The sequence below is a fragment of the Alligator sinensis genome, unplaced genomic scaffold (assembly GCF_000455745.1).
Source record: "Alligator sinensis unplaced genomic scaffold, ASM45574v1 scaffold950_1, whole genome shotgun sequence".
Classification (NCBI taxonomy): domain Eukaryota; kingdom Metazoa; phylum Chordata; order Crocodylia; family Alligatoridae; genus Alligator; species Alligator sinensis.
This window is the reverse complement of record NW_005842331.1, coordinates 1,127,081-1,144,459: the sequence shown is the minus strand read 5'-3', so window position 1 is coordinate 1,144,459 and position 17,379 is coordinate 1,127,081. Positions and strand designations below refer to the sequence as shown.

General features: G+C 42.8%; 1 protein-coding gene across 1 annotated transcript in view; it reads right to left on the bottom strand.

Annotated features, from left to right (window-relative positions):
- The window catches only part of TSPAN4 (tetraspanin 4), an 857,269-nt gene that overhangs the window by 122,694 nt on the left and 717,196 nt on the right, over nt 1-17,379 (bottom strand). Inside the window, 1 exon segment of the mRNA XM_006039403.3 lies at nt 5,243-5,434. Coding sequence (XP_006039465.2) covers nt 5,243-5,434 — 192 coding nt within the window.

Below are 17,379 nucleotides of genomic sequence, written 5' to 3'. Positions count from 1 at the left end.
ATGCCTGTCTGCTCCCTCTCTCCCCAGCTATTTAAAGACTTCCCCTCCCCTCTTCCCTACCAGACTCGGGCAATTATTATTATTTATACAGAAAACCACAGGGTCCTTGCACTCAGGAGATCACAGTCTTGCTCTGACAAACTGAATCCCCGGGTCATATACTCCCACTCCGGCCCAACATAGATGATAATACAAACAGATTGAATATGCCTCTTCTCCACTATCACTGTTTCTCTTCTCTACTGCTCACTTCCCCTATACTTCAACCACTTCCCCCTGACACACCTCTCTGATCTTACCATTCCCTCTTTTTAGTACATTTGAGGAACAAGTTCTGAACCCTCAGCCAGATACACAGCATTTGGTGCCCGCCACCATGCACGTTCAACACACAACCAGGTCCAGCACCCCGCATTTCTTCCCTTGCTCCTCCGCTCCCCACCCCGTCCCCTTCTAGCTCCCACATTCCTAGTATCTCCACTTTCCTGGTTCCCTGCACCACCCACTCCAACTTTTGCTTTCTCAAGCACTCAAAGACTGCATCCCTGCTTACTACTTCCCTACTTTCTGCCCAGTGCCTACAAGCTGTTTCCTCTCCTTTCTTTCACTTTTGAACACCAGTATGGGAACTCGTGGGACTGGGCTGAGAGCCTCTGCCCAGGACTATTGGAGTTCTCTCCATTCTCTGAAAGCTTAGAGGCAGCTAGCAGGCGAGAGGTGAAGGAAGCAGCTGCTCCATTCTAGCCACAGGAAGTGCAGGTAGCACCCACAACGGCTCCAAGTGTTGCTTAGGATCACCATGCACATACTCCCCAGCATAATCCCCATCTTGTCCACAGCTGTGGCTATGAGAGGTCTTGAAAAACATTCCAAGACCTGGAGCTTGATGGAGAACGATGAGAGGAAGGCAATGAAAAGTTTAGAGGAGAGCACTTTATGGTTAAAGCAGCAGGAGGGTAAGCGGATTTTAGTATCAGGAGGGCTTTACTGCTAGTAACAGTTAATATTTCATGATCTCATCTTCCTCCATACAGTAGTAAGGAGAGAACAGAAGTGGGTAAATGAAATACACTATCCAGAAATACACTGTCCAGAAATACACTATCCAGAAATACACAGGCATTCTGCTGAGTGGAACCAGCATCTCTCAATGGATGTGTTATCTGTACACCTGCCAACATGCTATGCCACTACAACATTCTTGGAAATAATCCTCAGGTTCTAATTACAGCATCTCTTTTCCTTTACAGCTTCCCCAAATCCTATCTCAGCAGATTCCAGCATCAGCAGAACTTGCTTCTGATGTATTCTGCGATGACACTACCCTCTGCTTCAAACTACCCCCCTGTTTTCCTTTTCCATTTGACCTTTCATTTAGTAACTTCCCTGCTTTGAAGCTCATCAGAGACTTGCTTTCAGCTGTCCTCAGAGACTTTGTCTATCTCTGGTGCTTACCCTACTTCCTACACTTGTCTAGCAGAAGCCTTCTCACTGATGTGAGCCTTAGATCTGGTTGAATACTAGAAAAAAGTTGGTTAAATACATGGTCCAATAGCAAGGGACGATATTCCTCAAATAGTGTTTTCAATTTATACTATTAAACCGCCACCATCAACGCACCATCTTCATTGAACCCCACTTAAGACCTCTATCCCCTCCCCCAGTACTACTAATTCTTAAGGTTGGCATTTCTAAAGGAAAGAGATGAAGGATGTTAGGTGCTCACATCTCATTGAACTTCAACAGGAACTGGATGCATAAATCTCTCAGACTCCCATTGAAATCCCTTCCCAATTTTTTTATAGAGAGTTAGCAGGAGAGATGCTATTAAAAAAAAGTTCTACTGTGTTGTCTACTTCCTAAAATTTTGGCACAGACTCTACATGTGGACATATAAAGTCACTTCAAGTGGTAATGTCTCATTACTATCCAGAAATGACCATCTCCAGGAATCACAGGCATACAATTAATAGAAATCCAAGTTGAGGCTAGAAATAAGGCTCATTTTTAAGTGGTGTTTAAGCACCCATCCCTGTACGGAATGCTAATCAAAAACCTGATGCAGACAAGAAGGCCAACTCTTAAGTGTTCCCTTTACCAAATTTACATCCTGGTACTCTGCTGATTTGAATAAAAAGTTATTAGTAAAAGGTTGCATCGGTCCAGCTATTGAGAAGATAAACCAAAACTCATTTTGTATACTTGGGGGCAGAGGACCCAGAATTTTACAACACACCCAGAGAGATCCTAGCAGGAGCCCTCTTTGGCAGAATACAGGGTTGGAAGTAACTATGAAAAAAGACTTCTGGATCAGGAAAGGGTGATTTTGTCTGGTGTCTGCACATGTGTGGATGAACAGCATTGTACTCAGTTATCTAGAGGAGGGGGAATAATACAAAGCACCTGGTTCCAAGTTCTCCAGTCATCAGCCATGATTTTAAAAGCACTATTTCAAAACAAGCCAAACAAAACCAGTGGCCTGAACTGGAACGTACATATAAGAATAGTAGAAATAGACCCATAAGATGCCCTTTGTCCCTTTCCCTCCTTTGAATCCTGGAGAAGCAATATTAAAGTAATGTATGATAGTTCAAGATCTCATTGACATTCAGTAGGGGTTGGTAATTAATGGCTTATCTATACAACAGCATTCATTTAATCAAGATTATCTACAGCAGTGTTTTTCAACCTATGGTCCACAGACCCCTGGGGAGTCACAGATTATGTCTAAGGGGTCTGCGAAAGATGACTATGATCAATCAGAAGTATGTGAACTCACACTTACAATTCAAAGGGGTCCACACCTCCATTCAAAAATGTTTAGGGGTCCGCAAATGAAAAAAGGTTGAAAACCACTGATCTAAAGCATGAAATCTAAATGGATTAATTAAACTGCACTGAACCTCTGTTTGGACACTACTTCAGAATTAAAATGGCCTTAATTTGATTGATCTGAATTTACTCTGGAGATGAAGCAAGTCAAATAAGTAATACCCTTTTCAAAATTCTGATTAAATACATCTAAACCAGGGTTTAATGCAGTTTAACTAATCCACTTTAAAAACTAATTAGGATGATTTTTTGAGCGTCCCCCAGTAAAGAAGCTCAACATTTTACTCCTGTAAAAATCCCAGCCTGAGTGAACTGGCAGTCTGCATAATGTCCTGAGGGCAACAAATACAGGCAATTTTCTGCAATGGGGTTTGGTGAATTAAGATCCAAAGGTAAGGTTTCTTCCAGAGCAGGGCTGTCCAACTTCTAAGCTGCCAGGAACCGCACTCCCCTCAAGCCACACTAGCAGCAGTTGCATGAACCCTGCCTAGACTACGTGCCTGGGTGCCCCCTGATTGCATTGTATGCCTCCCTGCTACACCACGCACCCAAGCACCTCTGCCACTGCACTACATGCAGGGTGCCTCCTCACTGCATACTTGGGCACCCTACGGCTGCATCTTATGTTCCCCCCTCCCCGCTGCTGCTCGCTCACCCTTAGCTTCCTGGCTATGAGCTCCCCCTGTGCGCTATAATGACTCCAGCACCCCAGGCTGCAGACCCCCCAGTCCTCTGGGGCAGGAACAGGACAGAGAAGTTGGAGAAAGTGGAAGCTTGAAGCAATTGGGGGAGCAAAGGCTGGGTGGGAAACCAGGGGCTGCGATTAACCCCTTGTAGGCTGCAAATGGCTTGTGGGCCACTAGCTGGACAAGCCTGTTCCACAGGAGTATCATTGAGGAACTGCCCTGACTGCTTTCACTAACTGTAGCTGTGCCATTTGACTGAAAAGAAAATATCATTTCAACCCACACAGATTAGTGGGCTTGCACTATTGAATCATGTGCAGTAATATCAATCTAGCTTATTGCTACACAACCTAACAGCATAACGTCAGCTCAGTGCTAACACACGAGATCAAGAGTAGCTAACAACTGAGATCCATCCTACCCTTGATGCAGGAAAGAACTTATTCTGGTGCTTAACCTCAGGTATGAGAGAGATTCAGCACCTTGCCAGGCCAGTGCTGCTGAACTGAGCTAGTAACCACATGTCTTAGATCCCTGCATTCTTCTGCACAGATTTTACAATATAGCTGGGGGATCAGTTCAGACCCATTCCAAGCTTTACCCCCTTTTGAGCTTAACCTTACTGTCCTCAATCCAGTTTTGAGGTGAAGAACCTTCTACATTTCAGGATGAATAAACAGCAAGTTCATAATGCCACCACCTTACTGATCCCATTAGAACAGACCTAGCATTTGACAAAACAGATTGTTGCTGGCAAAAGTGTATGCCTCTCTGAACCAGTTAGTCTCTAAGGGTGTCTTTACACGTGCTCCAGAAGGTGGGAGGGGGCACTTTAATTAAGGTGTCCTCAGCATCTCATGTATTCAGCTTCCCATGCTTCAAAATGGTGATGGGGGCACTTGAACTAAAGCTCATTTGCCCAGCTTAATTAAAGCCCCCCTGCCACCATTTTGAAGTTCAGGGACACTGAATACACAAGATGCGGAGGCTTCTGGAGCGTGCTGATTAGCACACTCCAGCAGAGTTGATTAATTGACTCTGCTCTGACACGCTGTAATTACATGTCTACAGGCACGCTAAGGTACCATCCTGGCTGGCTTTCTGACTGTTAGAATTAGTCACCCATCACTGATCACGATCAGCACCAGTTGCAACAAAGCAAGTGTAGCAGTGGCATCAAAGTGAGTTTTGGTAACACATGCTAAATCACAAAGACCTTACTAATGTTTCATTTAAGATCAGTCATTATGCTGGGACCTTTATCTGCTGACATCTCATGTTATCACTGTTAACTACTGCCAATCCCATTTAGGCTAAATTCAAAATGCTCTCCCTCCCTTGTCTCCACTGCTCCCTGTCCTAGGCCATCACATCACCCTCCCCCACCAAAGTAGCCACAGAAGGATGAAGCTGTCAAAGCTGAGGGAACAAAAATAAGGAACTCAAAGTCATGCTGCAAAAGCCATCTATATAAATCCCTCATGCTCCCAACAGTACCAGGGAGCCCCACCCCTATTAACTTTTCCATGAGTCTCTTATCCTCAGCAGAAGAGTGTAATAGAAGCAGGTTTGGTCAGGCAAGAATAAGGTGGTGGTTACCCACACTCCTCCTTGCTCAAAACTGACCAATTCACTGTTTAAACATTGTACATTGCTCTCCATGCATTGCAACAACACTCAGACAACTGGTACCATTGCTGATTAGGCAGTAGTTTTATACTCACACTCAGCAGGAGGCACTTATTTTCTTTGATGGCACCTATACAGCCGACAAAGCCGATGATCATCACGAAAGTCCCTGTGACGATAAGCAGGTTGGCAGCCGAGAGGGATGGGAAAGAGGAGGAGAGGGTAGCAAAGTTTCCTTGGGTAACAGCCAGCCAGATGCCCACTCCAAGGATCCCACAACCACCAAGCTGAGAAAACAGGAAGAAACAAGTAAGGTCAGTCATAGCATCCAGGCAATTCTTATCACCATTTTCTATATCCCAGTGGTGGCTAGCAGTCCCACTGGGCTAGGGTCTGCATATATACACACTAAGAGATAATCCCAAGCCTAAAGTGCTTTCAGCCTCAGCAAACTAAGGGTAGAGGAGGGCACCTTTATTTTCCAAGCTTTAAAGATAGATAGGACACTCAGGCACAGAGACAGTCACAAGGACAGAGGTCTCACTGAGTGTGCGACAAAGTCAGTCATAGAAATATATATAACTTAAATTTCTTATTCCAGAGACCAGATTCAGAGGACAGATCGTGGGGGGTAGGTAGCTCACCCATATCAAAAATTTCAATTACAGTCTACAAGAAAAGAAAGCAGATGGAAAAGATGGTCTGAAAACTTTTGAAGTTGGAAGAGGCAATGATGCATAAACCGTAAAGTGAAGATGATGATTATGACAAAAGGTTATAAAAAATTTAAAAATCAAATTAATCTTCCGCAGTGAGGAATACGTTCAACTAGTGAGTCCTAATTCTTTGTCTTAACCAAAAAACCAGGCACTTCCTTTCTTCTTCTTGAGGGAGCAAAAAACACGTTCAGGAATCAAAGGTGGTTTGTGGTCTGGTTGGAGGCTAAAATGATACAGGTACAATTTAGGTAACTCCAAGAGCTGACCTTACCCTCTACACTACATCCACACAAGCTATTGCCTAGACATGTCTTCCAACCGTTGTACACATTTAAAAAAGACTTGCATCAGAACACCATACTTCTGTCCTAATGAGTGCCTATGTCAGAGAAATTTTCTTGATCCAGGGAATGAGGGTTTATAGCATGAAGGGGCCATAAGAGGAAAGAAAATTCTCCATCTTTCTAGTATTACAAATGGTAATAACACTCATTCGTACTGTGGCTTAGTTAGTTTGTCAGGTTGGTTCTCTGAGGAGAATATGAAGACTTCTTATCTGGTCTATGAAAGCACAAGGGGAGATGGAAGAGTACATGGTTCCCAGGTTGCAATGCCCAGAAGGGCCTGACTGAGAGGCAGGTGCAGCCATCATGGGAAGGGTAGGGAAATAGAATTGATAGCTATGTCCCACAGGGGAGCTTTTTAAAAATGCTCACATTTATTAGCCTGCTGCTTACAACTTAGAGAAAGCCTGCAGAATGGTAACAATTCAAGCAATGCTGAGCAATTAAATAGAATTAAACCAAAGGGAAATTTTGCATTATAATAGTCACACAGCAGAGCATCACTTAGCTTTCTTTCTTTCATTATTTCTTCTTAAAATAACAATTTTTATGGAGCTTTATAATTGCACTTCATTATTCAAATTATTAAATGCTAAGAAAGAAATCGCATTCATAAAGTAATAAGTCACATGTAGGAGCACATCACTTAACTGTCTGCATAAAATGGATGAACACAAGAAGATTATGAACCAAAACAAGGGAAAGAAACACAGCTAGTATGAAACCCAGGTACCAGACCTTGAAAATGGATCAGGGAAGAGAAAACCAAGGAAAACGTATCTCTCAAGCGCCTATTGCTCCCATCAGTTGTTTGGGATGGCCTGTACTGTTGCAATGGCTTTATCTTTCACCCCATTCCAGTAAAAGGCAAGGCAAGCCACAGAGCTCAGAGCAGAAATAAAGGGGAGCATGCATAAACTTAAATGTATTTTCCAATAGTTTAACCTGTTCCCTTTGCAGCAGTCAGCCTATTTTTGCAGGAAGCTTTAAGAGTTGTGACCAATACCTTACGCCAGCCTTTTGGGATTGAATTGGTGTCACAAAGAGGAAATGGATCACAAGTACCAAAACTGGATTCGTTCCTGGCCCTTATATGGAACTCATCTACGTCAGAGAGCTCCTTATGTCCTGTCTCCTGCAACATGTCCTGGACAAGCACCAGGGACACTCTAACTCATGCTAGCTCAAAGATATCCTGCTACATGTTGGCATCACCAAGGTTTCTCAGAATGCCTAATTTGACTAATTTATGATCAAATGGGCTGAAGTTGCCCTGATGGGCATATCTCCAAGAACTGATGAGTGGACTTTGAAAAGCTATTAATAGAAGCAATGAAAGTGAACAATGGCCTCAACCTCCAGCATGAGAAATTAGGCTGGATATTAGAAGGAACTTTATGACCATGAAGGTGCTTAAGCATTGGAAAAGGCTACCTGGAGAAGTTGTGGATTCTCCATCCTTAGATGTTTTCAAGAGCAGGTTAGACAGACATTTTACTGGTATGGTCTAATGAGGAATGATTCTGCCTTGAACAGGGAACTGGACTAGATGACTTTGTGAGGTCCTTTCCAGCCTTACTTTCCTGTGATCCTATGAGCAAAGGAAACACTAATTTGCCATCTAGAAAAAAAATCTTAAGAATTAAGGCCTATCCAACTGTAGAACAACATCTAAGGAAAAGTGGAGTCAGACCAGATGAAAGGGCAGGAGTTAGGACTAGTCAAAATATCAGCTAACCCACTCCTGGGACAAATCCTCAACTAGCAGTGGAAATAAATGCTAAGACCTTGCAGTTGTTTTTTTTCCCTCTGAATTTCATTATCTTATGTCTCAGCATCAACCTCTGAACCCTGGGCACTCTAAGGCAACACAAATGTCTCAGTTAGGCCTCCCAAGTACAGACGCCCAGGAGCAACAGAGATCTCCATTTTCAAAACTTTCAGCTAGCATCTTTCACATGGTGTTTATGAAGCAATTTGATGGCACCAATACAACTCAAGGTATTTCAACTCCTTTAATGTTGCCATTGTTATTTAATTGCTTTGTCTGATACTAAATGCATCCAACTATATTTTGTAGAATATGAGCTGCATCTCGCTAACTAGAATTGTTCTTAAACAGGCTGCAATCCTGGCTTCTGTAATACCTGCTAATTTTTTAGGATATAAAGGATATCTTAAGATATAAAGTCATCCAAACACCATTTCCCTTAGGATAGTAGGTTTCCCCAGGGTAATCTTCCTCTCCTCAAACTGGCATTTGATTCCACAGAGGCCTCAAAGCCTTTCTAACATCAAATTTTAGCTGTTAGCATATTGTTTTTGTTTGTCAAAAAAAAGGTCAATCACTGCAGATCCAACAGCCATGTAAAATCTCACAAGATTGCATGAAGGAAGAGAGAACAGTCTATGTAAATACTACAATTTGTCAGCCCACAGCTCAAAAGTTTTTGCCAGTTTGTTAGCATCCGCGTATCACCAGTGTATACCAGCTGATGATTGGGCCCATTGTCTTCAAAGGGAAGGGTGGAGCTGTTCATTACGTTGTTTGATCAAAGGCTGACAGTCTACAAACACTTCTCACAGCATTCCAGTGTCTTGGGAAATGACTCTTTCAGCAAGCAAGCCCAACTCATTCCCCCTGACTCATACCAGAGGATCACAGAAAGTGCTTCTAGCTGGAAATGGCATCACACGGAACAGCAGCCATACTGTCTTAATTCAGTTGTGTTCATTTTCCGTGAATTACAACTCCCTCCTTGAGGGCCCCACATTGAAATCACCATCTACTAAGTTCTGCCTGGAGTGGCAAGGACTCCCAATCAGACCCAACCATACTACTTTTTCAGGTGTGGATGTCACAAAGCACTGAAGACAAATTTAAGTCCCCTTTTATAAACATAACTTGAAATAAACTTTTAAGCACAGGTTTAAGTATTTTCCTGAATAGAAGCCCAAGGAAGCCAAAGTCCATCAAGGTCAATAGGGCCGTGTCCAGACAAGGACAGCTGTTTGTTTCCCTGGGGACAAGTAGCAGTGACACATCTTGTGCCACTGCTACTTACCCCCGGAGAACCCACATGCGCTCTGGCACTCGGCTGGTTATGCCAGGTGCAGTAGGGAAGGCTGAGGCCAGCAACCATATTGGTCCTAGCAGCCTTATCAGGGGTCCTGGGGGGCTTTGGGAGCTGCAGCTGCAGAATTCCTGCAGCTGGGAGTGTGGCTCCAGCAGGCCAGTCTCTGCTTTTGGGCAGCGCTTGCTGCCACCTCTGCTTTTTTATGGAGTGAGGCTTTTTGACCTCAGGATCTCTCAAGGTTCAATCCCCCTTCCCCTCCACCCCCAAATGTTGCAAGGTAGCAGCGTGGTGCATGCCTGCATGCGCAGTGTGTGGTGCCACAGAGTGGTCTGTGATGCTATATACTGCACATCCGCACTCTTCTGGATGTGGCCTAGGAGTCTTTCTGTTGACATCAGCAGAGTTAGTATCTAGTCTCCATTGACCAAATGGACCAATGATGAGTAACTTGAAGTAGGCCCTTCTTTACCAGTCTCCGAGTTTACCAGTGCTGTTTCTCTCAACCAAAGACTCCAGGATTGAGACAGGTCTCATTTATTTACATTAGTGATTTTGGAGCAATGAGAACCGAGTGTAAAAATGTTGTCGTTGTTTCTCTGCTGCCTGCCTGTCTGTTTTGATTTCTTTCTCTTGATTTCATAGACATCAGACATCAGGGCTGGAAGGGACCTCGGAAGATCATCGAGTCCAGCCCCCCGCCCCCCGCCTAAGAAGATCCAATTTACGGATAATTTTACTCAGTTATTTATGCCGTTCTTTGCCTCTTTTTTTTTTCTCTCTCCCTCTGCCTGTTTGTGCCAAGGAGCTGGCGGAAGAGTGATGAGATGATAGTTCCTGACAGCTTTCAGAGCTTGCTGCAATGTGAAATAAAACAAAAACAAAACCACTAATGGCGCTGCTTTTGATAGCTTTACTGCATTCAAGAAGGCCCCCAAATTGTCACAGTGATAGCAGACACTAATCACTAAAACAAAAGAGCAACAGAAAGACTGCAGTAGTGGCTTGATATATTGGCAAATAAGTACAAGTCTGCATTGATTTCATGTGGTGTGAGAGAGCTGGGTCCTGTTTATCAAAGATGACACCTTCTGCCAGATCACTGATGACAATAGTATTTGTTCTTTGAATTGAAAAATTCATAATGCTGTTTTGCCCAGTTATTCCTGGTATCTTACTCCTTTGCCAATGATATCCCCAAAATAATCTGAAGGCAAGGTCTGAAGCTGATCACACCTCCTTATACCAATGTTTTGTTTCAATATTAGTAGATATTTTATCCTTGTATAGCAATTTTCTTTCAGAGAGTCAACAGTGGGACAGAGAAAGAGAATAGCTTTGGCATTAAAATACTGCAGTAGGACTCAACAGCTCTGGATTAGATTCTTGACTCTGCCACAGACTTCCTGATGCAAATCAAAATAGCTTTATTCCTGTGAATTTGAGTTTTCCATCTGTAAACACTCATTTCTTTGTCTGCCTTGTCTGCTTTTATAAAAGATATATGCTTTTCAGAGCAGGGATATGTACAATGCATAACATATTTGAGCCCTGATCTTTAAAGGATCCCATAGGCACCACTGAAATCCATATAACAACAACAAAGTATATCACAACAAATAATAAATATCTAGCCCAGATGGTGTGTGTGTGTGTGTGTGTGTATGTGTGTGTGTGTGTGTGTGTTATCCTTATGAATAAATGAGAGCATAGTAATGCATGCTTGGTCCCATAAAGTCTCAGTGGCAGACCCTCAAGAAAGAGAATCTACTTGCACAAAACTGTTCTCACACCAAGAATAAATTCAGAGAAGCTCCACTGACAACAGTCAAGTTTCACCAGTGTGAGCACGATCAGAATTTGGCTAAAGTGTCCTGATTCCTTGTCCCTATTCTCTAATACACAGAGCACACCTCCTCCAAGCAGCCTCAGGATCTCAGCCATGTTTAGACCTCAAATGCAACACTTATCTTTGCCCAGGTAGAATCTGATTTTGTGTATATCTATGAACCACAGCATGCATTATGTTCTTTCCAGCAGCATACATATAGAGGGCTGGATAAATAGTAAAAAATTGGATCTAGTTCATGAAACATGGGGAATGTTGTGTCTGTACAAGGAGTCTTTGCATGGAGACAATATAAAGCATGCTTATCTTTCCAAAGACAGTTACTGGGAGACTGAATACAAGCTGAAAGTGTGCATATCAAATCATGGGGAGACCCATCAAATTAAGAAACAATTGTGCTGAATTAAATGGAACTCTATCAGAATCAGATGAACCTGGAAGAGAAATGAAATAGGCCCTGAATATTTGTACAAGGGAATCTTCTGTACTGAGCAAACTGAAGAGAACAAAGAGGAAAAGGATTTACATCTTTGGTGAATAATCAAAAACAGAGGCAAGAGTTTATTATTTGTGCCTGAACCAGACTTCTTTGAGTTGGCTCTGGATGCACTCTCTCCTTTGAAAGTCTGTAGTAGAACTGGAGGTAAATGATCTCTGTGGGCAGGGGGTGGAAGCAGCACAGAAAAAAAAATCAATTAAGAAGTCAAGTCCCTTTCCTAGATTTTACTTTTTTCACTCTGAACAACTGAAGTCAAGTTTCTTGCTGGGAATCTGGAATATGGCCAACTCCCTTTCTCTATATACACCATCAGAAGTGAGATGCCTTTACCTTCAGGATTTAGTTAAGACAATTGCCTTATCCCAGCTGAGGCTCCCCACTCTGGCCCCTAGCACAGGTTGCACTTAAGATGCGATTCACCAGTTCATTATGTGGTAAGTTGTTACATGTCACAAATTCAATCAATTAATAGTGTGATAAAACAAGGAATAAGCTACAAAGTTATCACACAAAAATGCATAATATATTTGTGGTTGGTTCCTATCACATCATTAGCTGAATGTGTGGCCAGGCTAGAGCTCCCACCCATGGAGTGTGACCCTGTGGCTGGAAGCCCTGTCGACTGATGGGGTTCCCAGCTGCACCATGCACCCCTGTGGCTGGAAACTCCCAGCTGTGAGACCAAGGTGTGCCCTATAGCCACAGGGAGTCTGGATCAGCTGGAGGAGCAATCCAGCAGCAGAAGCACGTGATGCACCTCTGTGACTGGGAGACCCATCAGCTGACAGGGCTCCCAGTCACAGAAGCCTACTATTTGCCAGTGCAGGAGGAACCCAGATTGTAGGTTTCCCAGATTGTAGGTTTCCCCTGCATTGGCAATAAGGTGTGATGGGACCTGATACTTGACCCCACAATCACACTTCCTGCCATGCACATGTGGCATGGCAGGAAGCATGATTGTGAGGACAGCACATCAGATTCCATGGTGTCTTTACGTGCACATCTTCCATTTCACACCCAACAGTACACATCCACACAATAAACATATATATCATTTATGAGAACAATTCCCATAGGGAAATTGGGGCCCTCTGCCAAACTTGCCCTGTCCATAGCCCATATTCATATAAACCTAGGGAATTTCTTGTCTGGCTGGTTGCAACTATCTGGCTAAACAGTTGAGAGAGGAGTGCTGGATTTACAAAATAACCAGTACTGAAACCCATTAAAGTGAATACTCGAAACTGCACTAAGAAACAAGCTGTCAGCAAAGGCATTCGCTGGTGTACAGGAATACTACAAGAATCATGGCTAAGGGCTGCTTTGGCGCTTTGCAATATGGCTTGTGGAAGATGGGGGAAGCATACAGCTGCACTGTCTTAAGAGCAAAGCAAGGGTCGTATTGTGACTCCAGGAATCTGTGCCTAACCTTCTGAACAGATGTATTCCTTCTACTTCTACACTAATGCTAGTGCACAAGCTGTCATATTATGTGGGAAAAGGACCAAGGCACTGTCTACTTCCCAACTGTGACAATGCACTTCCAGGTAACTGGAGGAAAAGATGAGGGAAAGTAATAACTTGGTAGTGAATACTTTGCCCTCTAAACAAGTGCTTTATACAACAGAAAAAGGGGATCTTTATGTCTCTTTCTCCTGCACAAACAAGCCTTAAGAAAGCCAATATATTTTTCCTCCAAAGGAGTTTTCAAGCGGTCTTCATAGTTATTTACATGTACAGAATATAGCAGTAGTTTATTCTGGTGGTCATAAAGCTTTGGACAGTTATAACAGGGTCCAAAAGTAAAGGTGGCAATCTATTCATGAACACTTTCTCTCTCTCTCTCTCACACACACACACACACACACACACACACACACACACACACACACACACACACTCTTTTGGTGAAAAAATGGCTCATAGAATTACATCTTTAGAACTGTTCTAATGGCTTAGCCAATAAATTATTCAGACTGCAGTGCGTACATTTAAAATTGATCTTACAACATTGTAAACAAAGTAATCCCAAACAGCCCCCAATATGCACATGCAGTTGGAGGAATTAATTATGCAGCGACAGCTACGCACTTACAATAGAGCAGGAGAAATTGCCTCATTGTTCATTATAATGATCTTGGTATCCTTAAGTGATTTTTTATTGGTTTTATTACATAGAAAGTGCATCTAATCCAGGATTCTAATATTATATCTGATTAATATTCCTACACCCTAGCTTCTCATTTAGATATAGTCTGTCGTCCTCTACCAAAAAAAAAAATCTACTGATATTGGTAATGCATTACACTTGGATTCTTTCATGTTGCAGCAAATTTAATTCACGTATTCAAAGGTATTTTTTTTAATTACCATTTCTAGACCAACACAAGAATTATGCTAAGCTCTTACAATCACACTGGCTATAAAGTTAATTTCCTGTATACATACCATATGCCATTGCCAAGTACAAAGCCAAATAAAAGTAGACAATGGAACATTAATGTCATGGTACTAACAAAATCACAGTAATAATTATCCTAGTAATCTAATGGATACCTAAACAATTGTTTCTTTTATTCCTCCAACTGTTCTTGCTTGTCAAACACACTGACAGCTGCAAAAGCACTGAAAATCCTGCACTAAAACAGTTTTTTTGTATTGTAGTGAGCATAGGTTGCTAGAGAAGAACATGCAAGGGACTTATCAGTGGTTTAGCCACATTTTATTGACTATTTACTTTAGAAAACTAGTGTTTGGCGAGAAGAGCACACAACCAATGTTGGGAATCTAGGCTCTAGTAGCAATAAAGGATAAGTAGGCCAGGTATGGTAGACTCAGTGTAATAGCCTTGTGGACATTTGTTCACACCATAAAAAACACTGCATAGTTTGGTGCTTCTTTTTTCCATATGGATCTAAGACAGAAATAGCATCAAGTGGCACATGGCATGAATAGAATACTTTGGCAGAGGTAATAAGGAGGATTGATGCTTGTACAACACATGCAGGCATCTGGGGCACTCTAGAAGGAGACAATTTTGCTGTGCTCATTTCAAGTAAATTGAATAAATTTGTCCCTGGGCCTCCCCCCCGCTCCTGTTACAAAGCACCCAGGCTATTTGATAAAATGAACCACATTAAAAGACAGGAATTCTTTCCTTCCCACATTGAGTAATTATTTACTAAAATAACTGTACCTGGACACAATATTTGGAAGATTTAGAAAAGGAGCCTTCAAGACATTAAACACTATGTAACTTAGTATATCTAGGGAAAACCAGGGAAATTAAGAGAATGGCCCTGAACCCTAGGCAGCATGAAGTGGTGTCATTTCACTGAATTGGGCATTTGGTATTTGAAAATAATAACAATTCCCACTGCAGAGAGAAGTGATGGTACCAGTTCTCTCTCCTATACCTACTTCCCACTTTATAACTTATGATTTCAGTTTGTCCAGTACCAGCCTGTTCCCAGGGACAGAATAGTATGCAGGCAGGGAGAGCAACGAATCAGATAGGTCTCCTAATTTTCCTCTGTAGTTAGTTGTCACTTGGCTCTTACTGTTGTACCTCTTAATTTAAACAAGAGAAGTCCCAAGTCAAAATGTGTTCCTTAGATCCTTTAGGTTTATAAGCCATCTCTCTATTGATGTGGGCAAAGACTCCTACTTAGGCTCATCTTGCCAAATCTAAGGGAGTCCTCTGCTAGCCTATTATATAAAATTTGCTAGATTTTTTTGCATTCTTGACCTGTCACATTTGCAAGCAAATCCTGGACCAGTTACCCAGGAGAAATGAATTCCAATTATTTCCCTCATTCTGAAAGTCACTCTTTGAACTACAAATGAAATTTGCACAAAATGTGTTCTGCATGGAAACAGAGATGTATTGAACAAACTAAAATGATTTTCTCTCTGCAACCCTCCAACATGGTATCTCCTCCTTTCTCCTATAGTCTCTTTATTCATAGATTCATAGATTGTTAGGGGCTGGAAGGGACCTTGTAGATCATCGGGGCCAGTCCCCCTGCACTAGGCAAGAAAAGACAACTGGGATCAAGTGACCACAGCAAGGTGACTGTCCAGTCTCCTTTTGAAGATTTCCAGGGTAGGTGACTGCACCACCACTGGCGGGAGTTTATTCCACAGTCTGAACACTCTGACTGTGAAGGAGTTTTTCCTGAAATTGAGCCTGCAGTGGCCTTCCAGGAGTTTGTATCCATTGCTCCTGGTCTTCTCCAGGGGTGCCCTGGTGAACAGCGGTTCACCAACTTCTTGATGTACTCCCCTGATGTAGCAGTAAGCCGCTACCAAGTCCCCTCCCAGCCTTCTCTTCTATAGGATGAAGAGGCCCAAGTCCCTCACCCTCTCCTCGTATGGCTTGTCTTGCAAGTCCCTGATCATACAGGTGGCTCTTCTCTGGACCCTCTCAAGTTTTTCCATGTCCTTGTTGAAGTGTGGCACTCAGAATTGGACACAGTACTCCAGCTGTGATCTCACCAGTGCAGAGTGCAGTGGAAGTATCACTACCATTGTTTTGCATGAGATGCAATGGTTAATGCATGCCAGAGTGTTGTTTTCCCGCTGGCCACAGCATCATACTGCTGGCTCATGTTCATACAATGGTCTATCACTACCCCTAGGTCTCTTTTGGTCGTGGTACAAGTCAAATTGTCGCCACTGAGCCTGTAGGTATGTTGGGGATTGTTTTCCCCCAGATGGAGCACCTTATACTTCTAAGTGTTGAACTTCATCTGGTTCCGGTCCACCCAACTCTCCAGGCTGTCCAGGCCTGCCTGTATCTACAATCTATTTTCTAGAATGGCCATGCTCATCCATAATTTGGTGTCATCCACAAACTTGGCCAGCGAGCTTTTCACCCCCACATCCAAATCACTGATAAAGATGTTGAAAAGCACCGGCCCAAACACAGACCCCTGAGGGACACCACTGGCCACTTCTTGCCAGGATGATACAGATCCGTTCATGAGAACTCTCTGGATCCTATCATGTAGCCAGTTTTCCACCCACTGAACTGTTGAGCAGTTAAGCCCACAATCTTCCAATTTTTCCACAAGGATATTGTGGGATACTAGATCAAAAGCGTTTTAGAAGTCAAGGTATATAATACTGACTTTCTCTCCTGTGTCCAGGTAGCGAGAGACCTGTTCATAGAAGGAGATGAGATTGGTAAGACAAGACCTACCCACAATGAAGTCATGCTGGCTGTCATTCAGAATCTTACATTCAAAGAGAATATTGCACATAGATTCTTTAATGAGTTTTTCCAGGATTTTCCCTGGGATGGAGATTAGGCTGATTGGCCTATAGTTGCCCGGGTCCTCCCTCTTCCCCTTCTTGAAGATGGGCACAACGTTGGCCCTCTTCCAATCCTCAGAGAGCTTCCCTGTGAGATCCTCAGGGATCTCTCCTTCTGCTATACTATGGCAAGGATATTCAAGCATACCTGGAGCATATCCTAAGCAGATGTTAGCTATTATAGCTCCATCAGACCTGATAATCTGATCTACAGTTCCCATCAAAATAAATGAGAAATGCATCCAAGGAGTCTTGGTCATCATAATAATCCCAGCTCTTGTTTATAACTGCAAGGACATGGCACAGCTTCTTGCTAGAAAGATGTTAATCTGCAGGTGGGTATGGATGCAGCAGGAGGCCTGGTGGGGCACAATGATTAATGTCCTACCTTTTCTACTCTGAAATCCACCTGCACTTGTAAGTAAAAATGA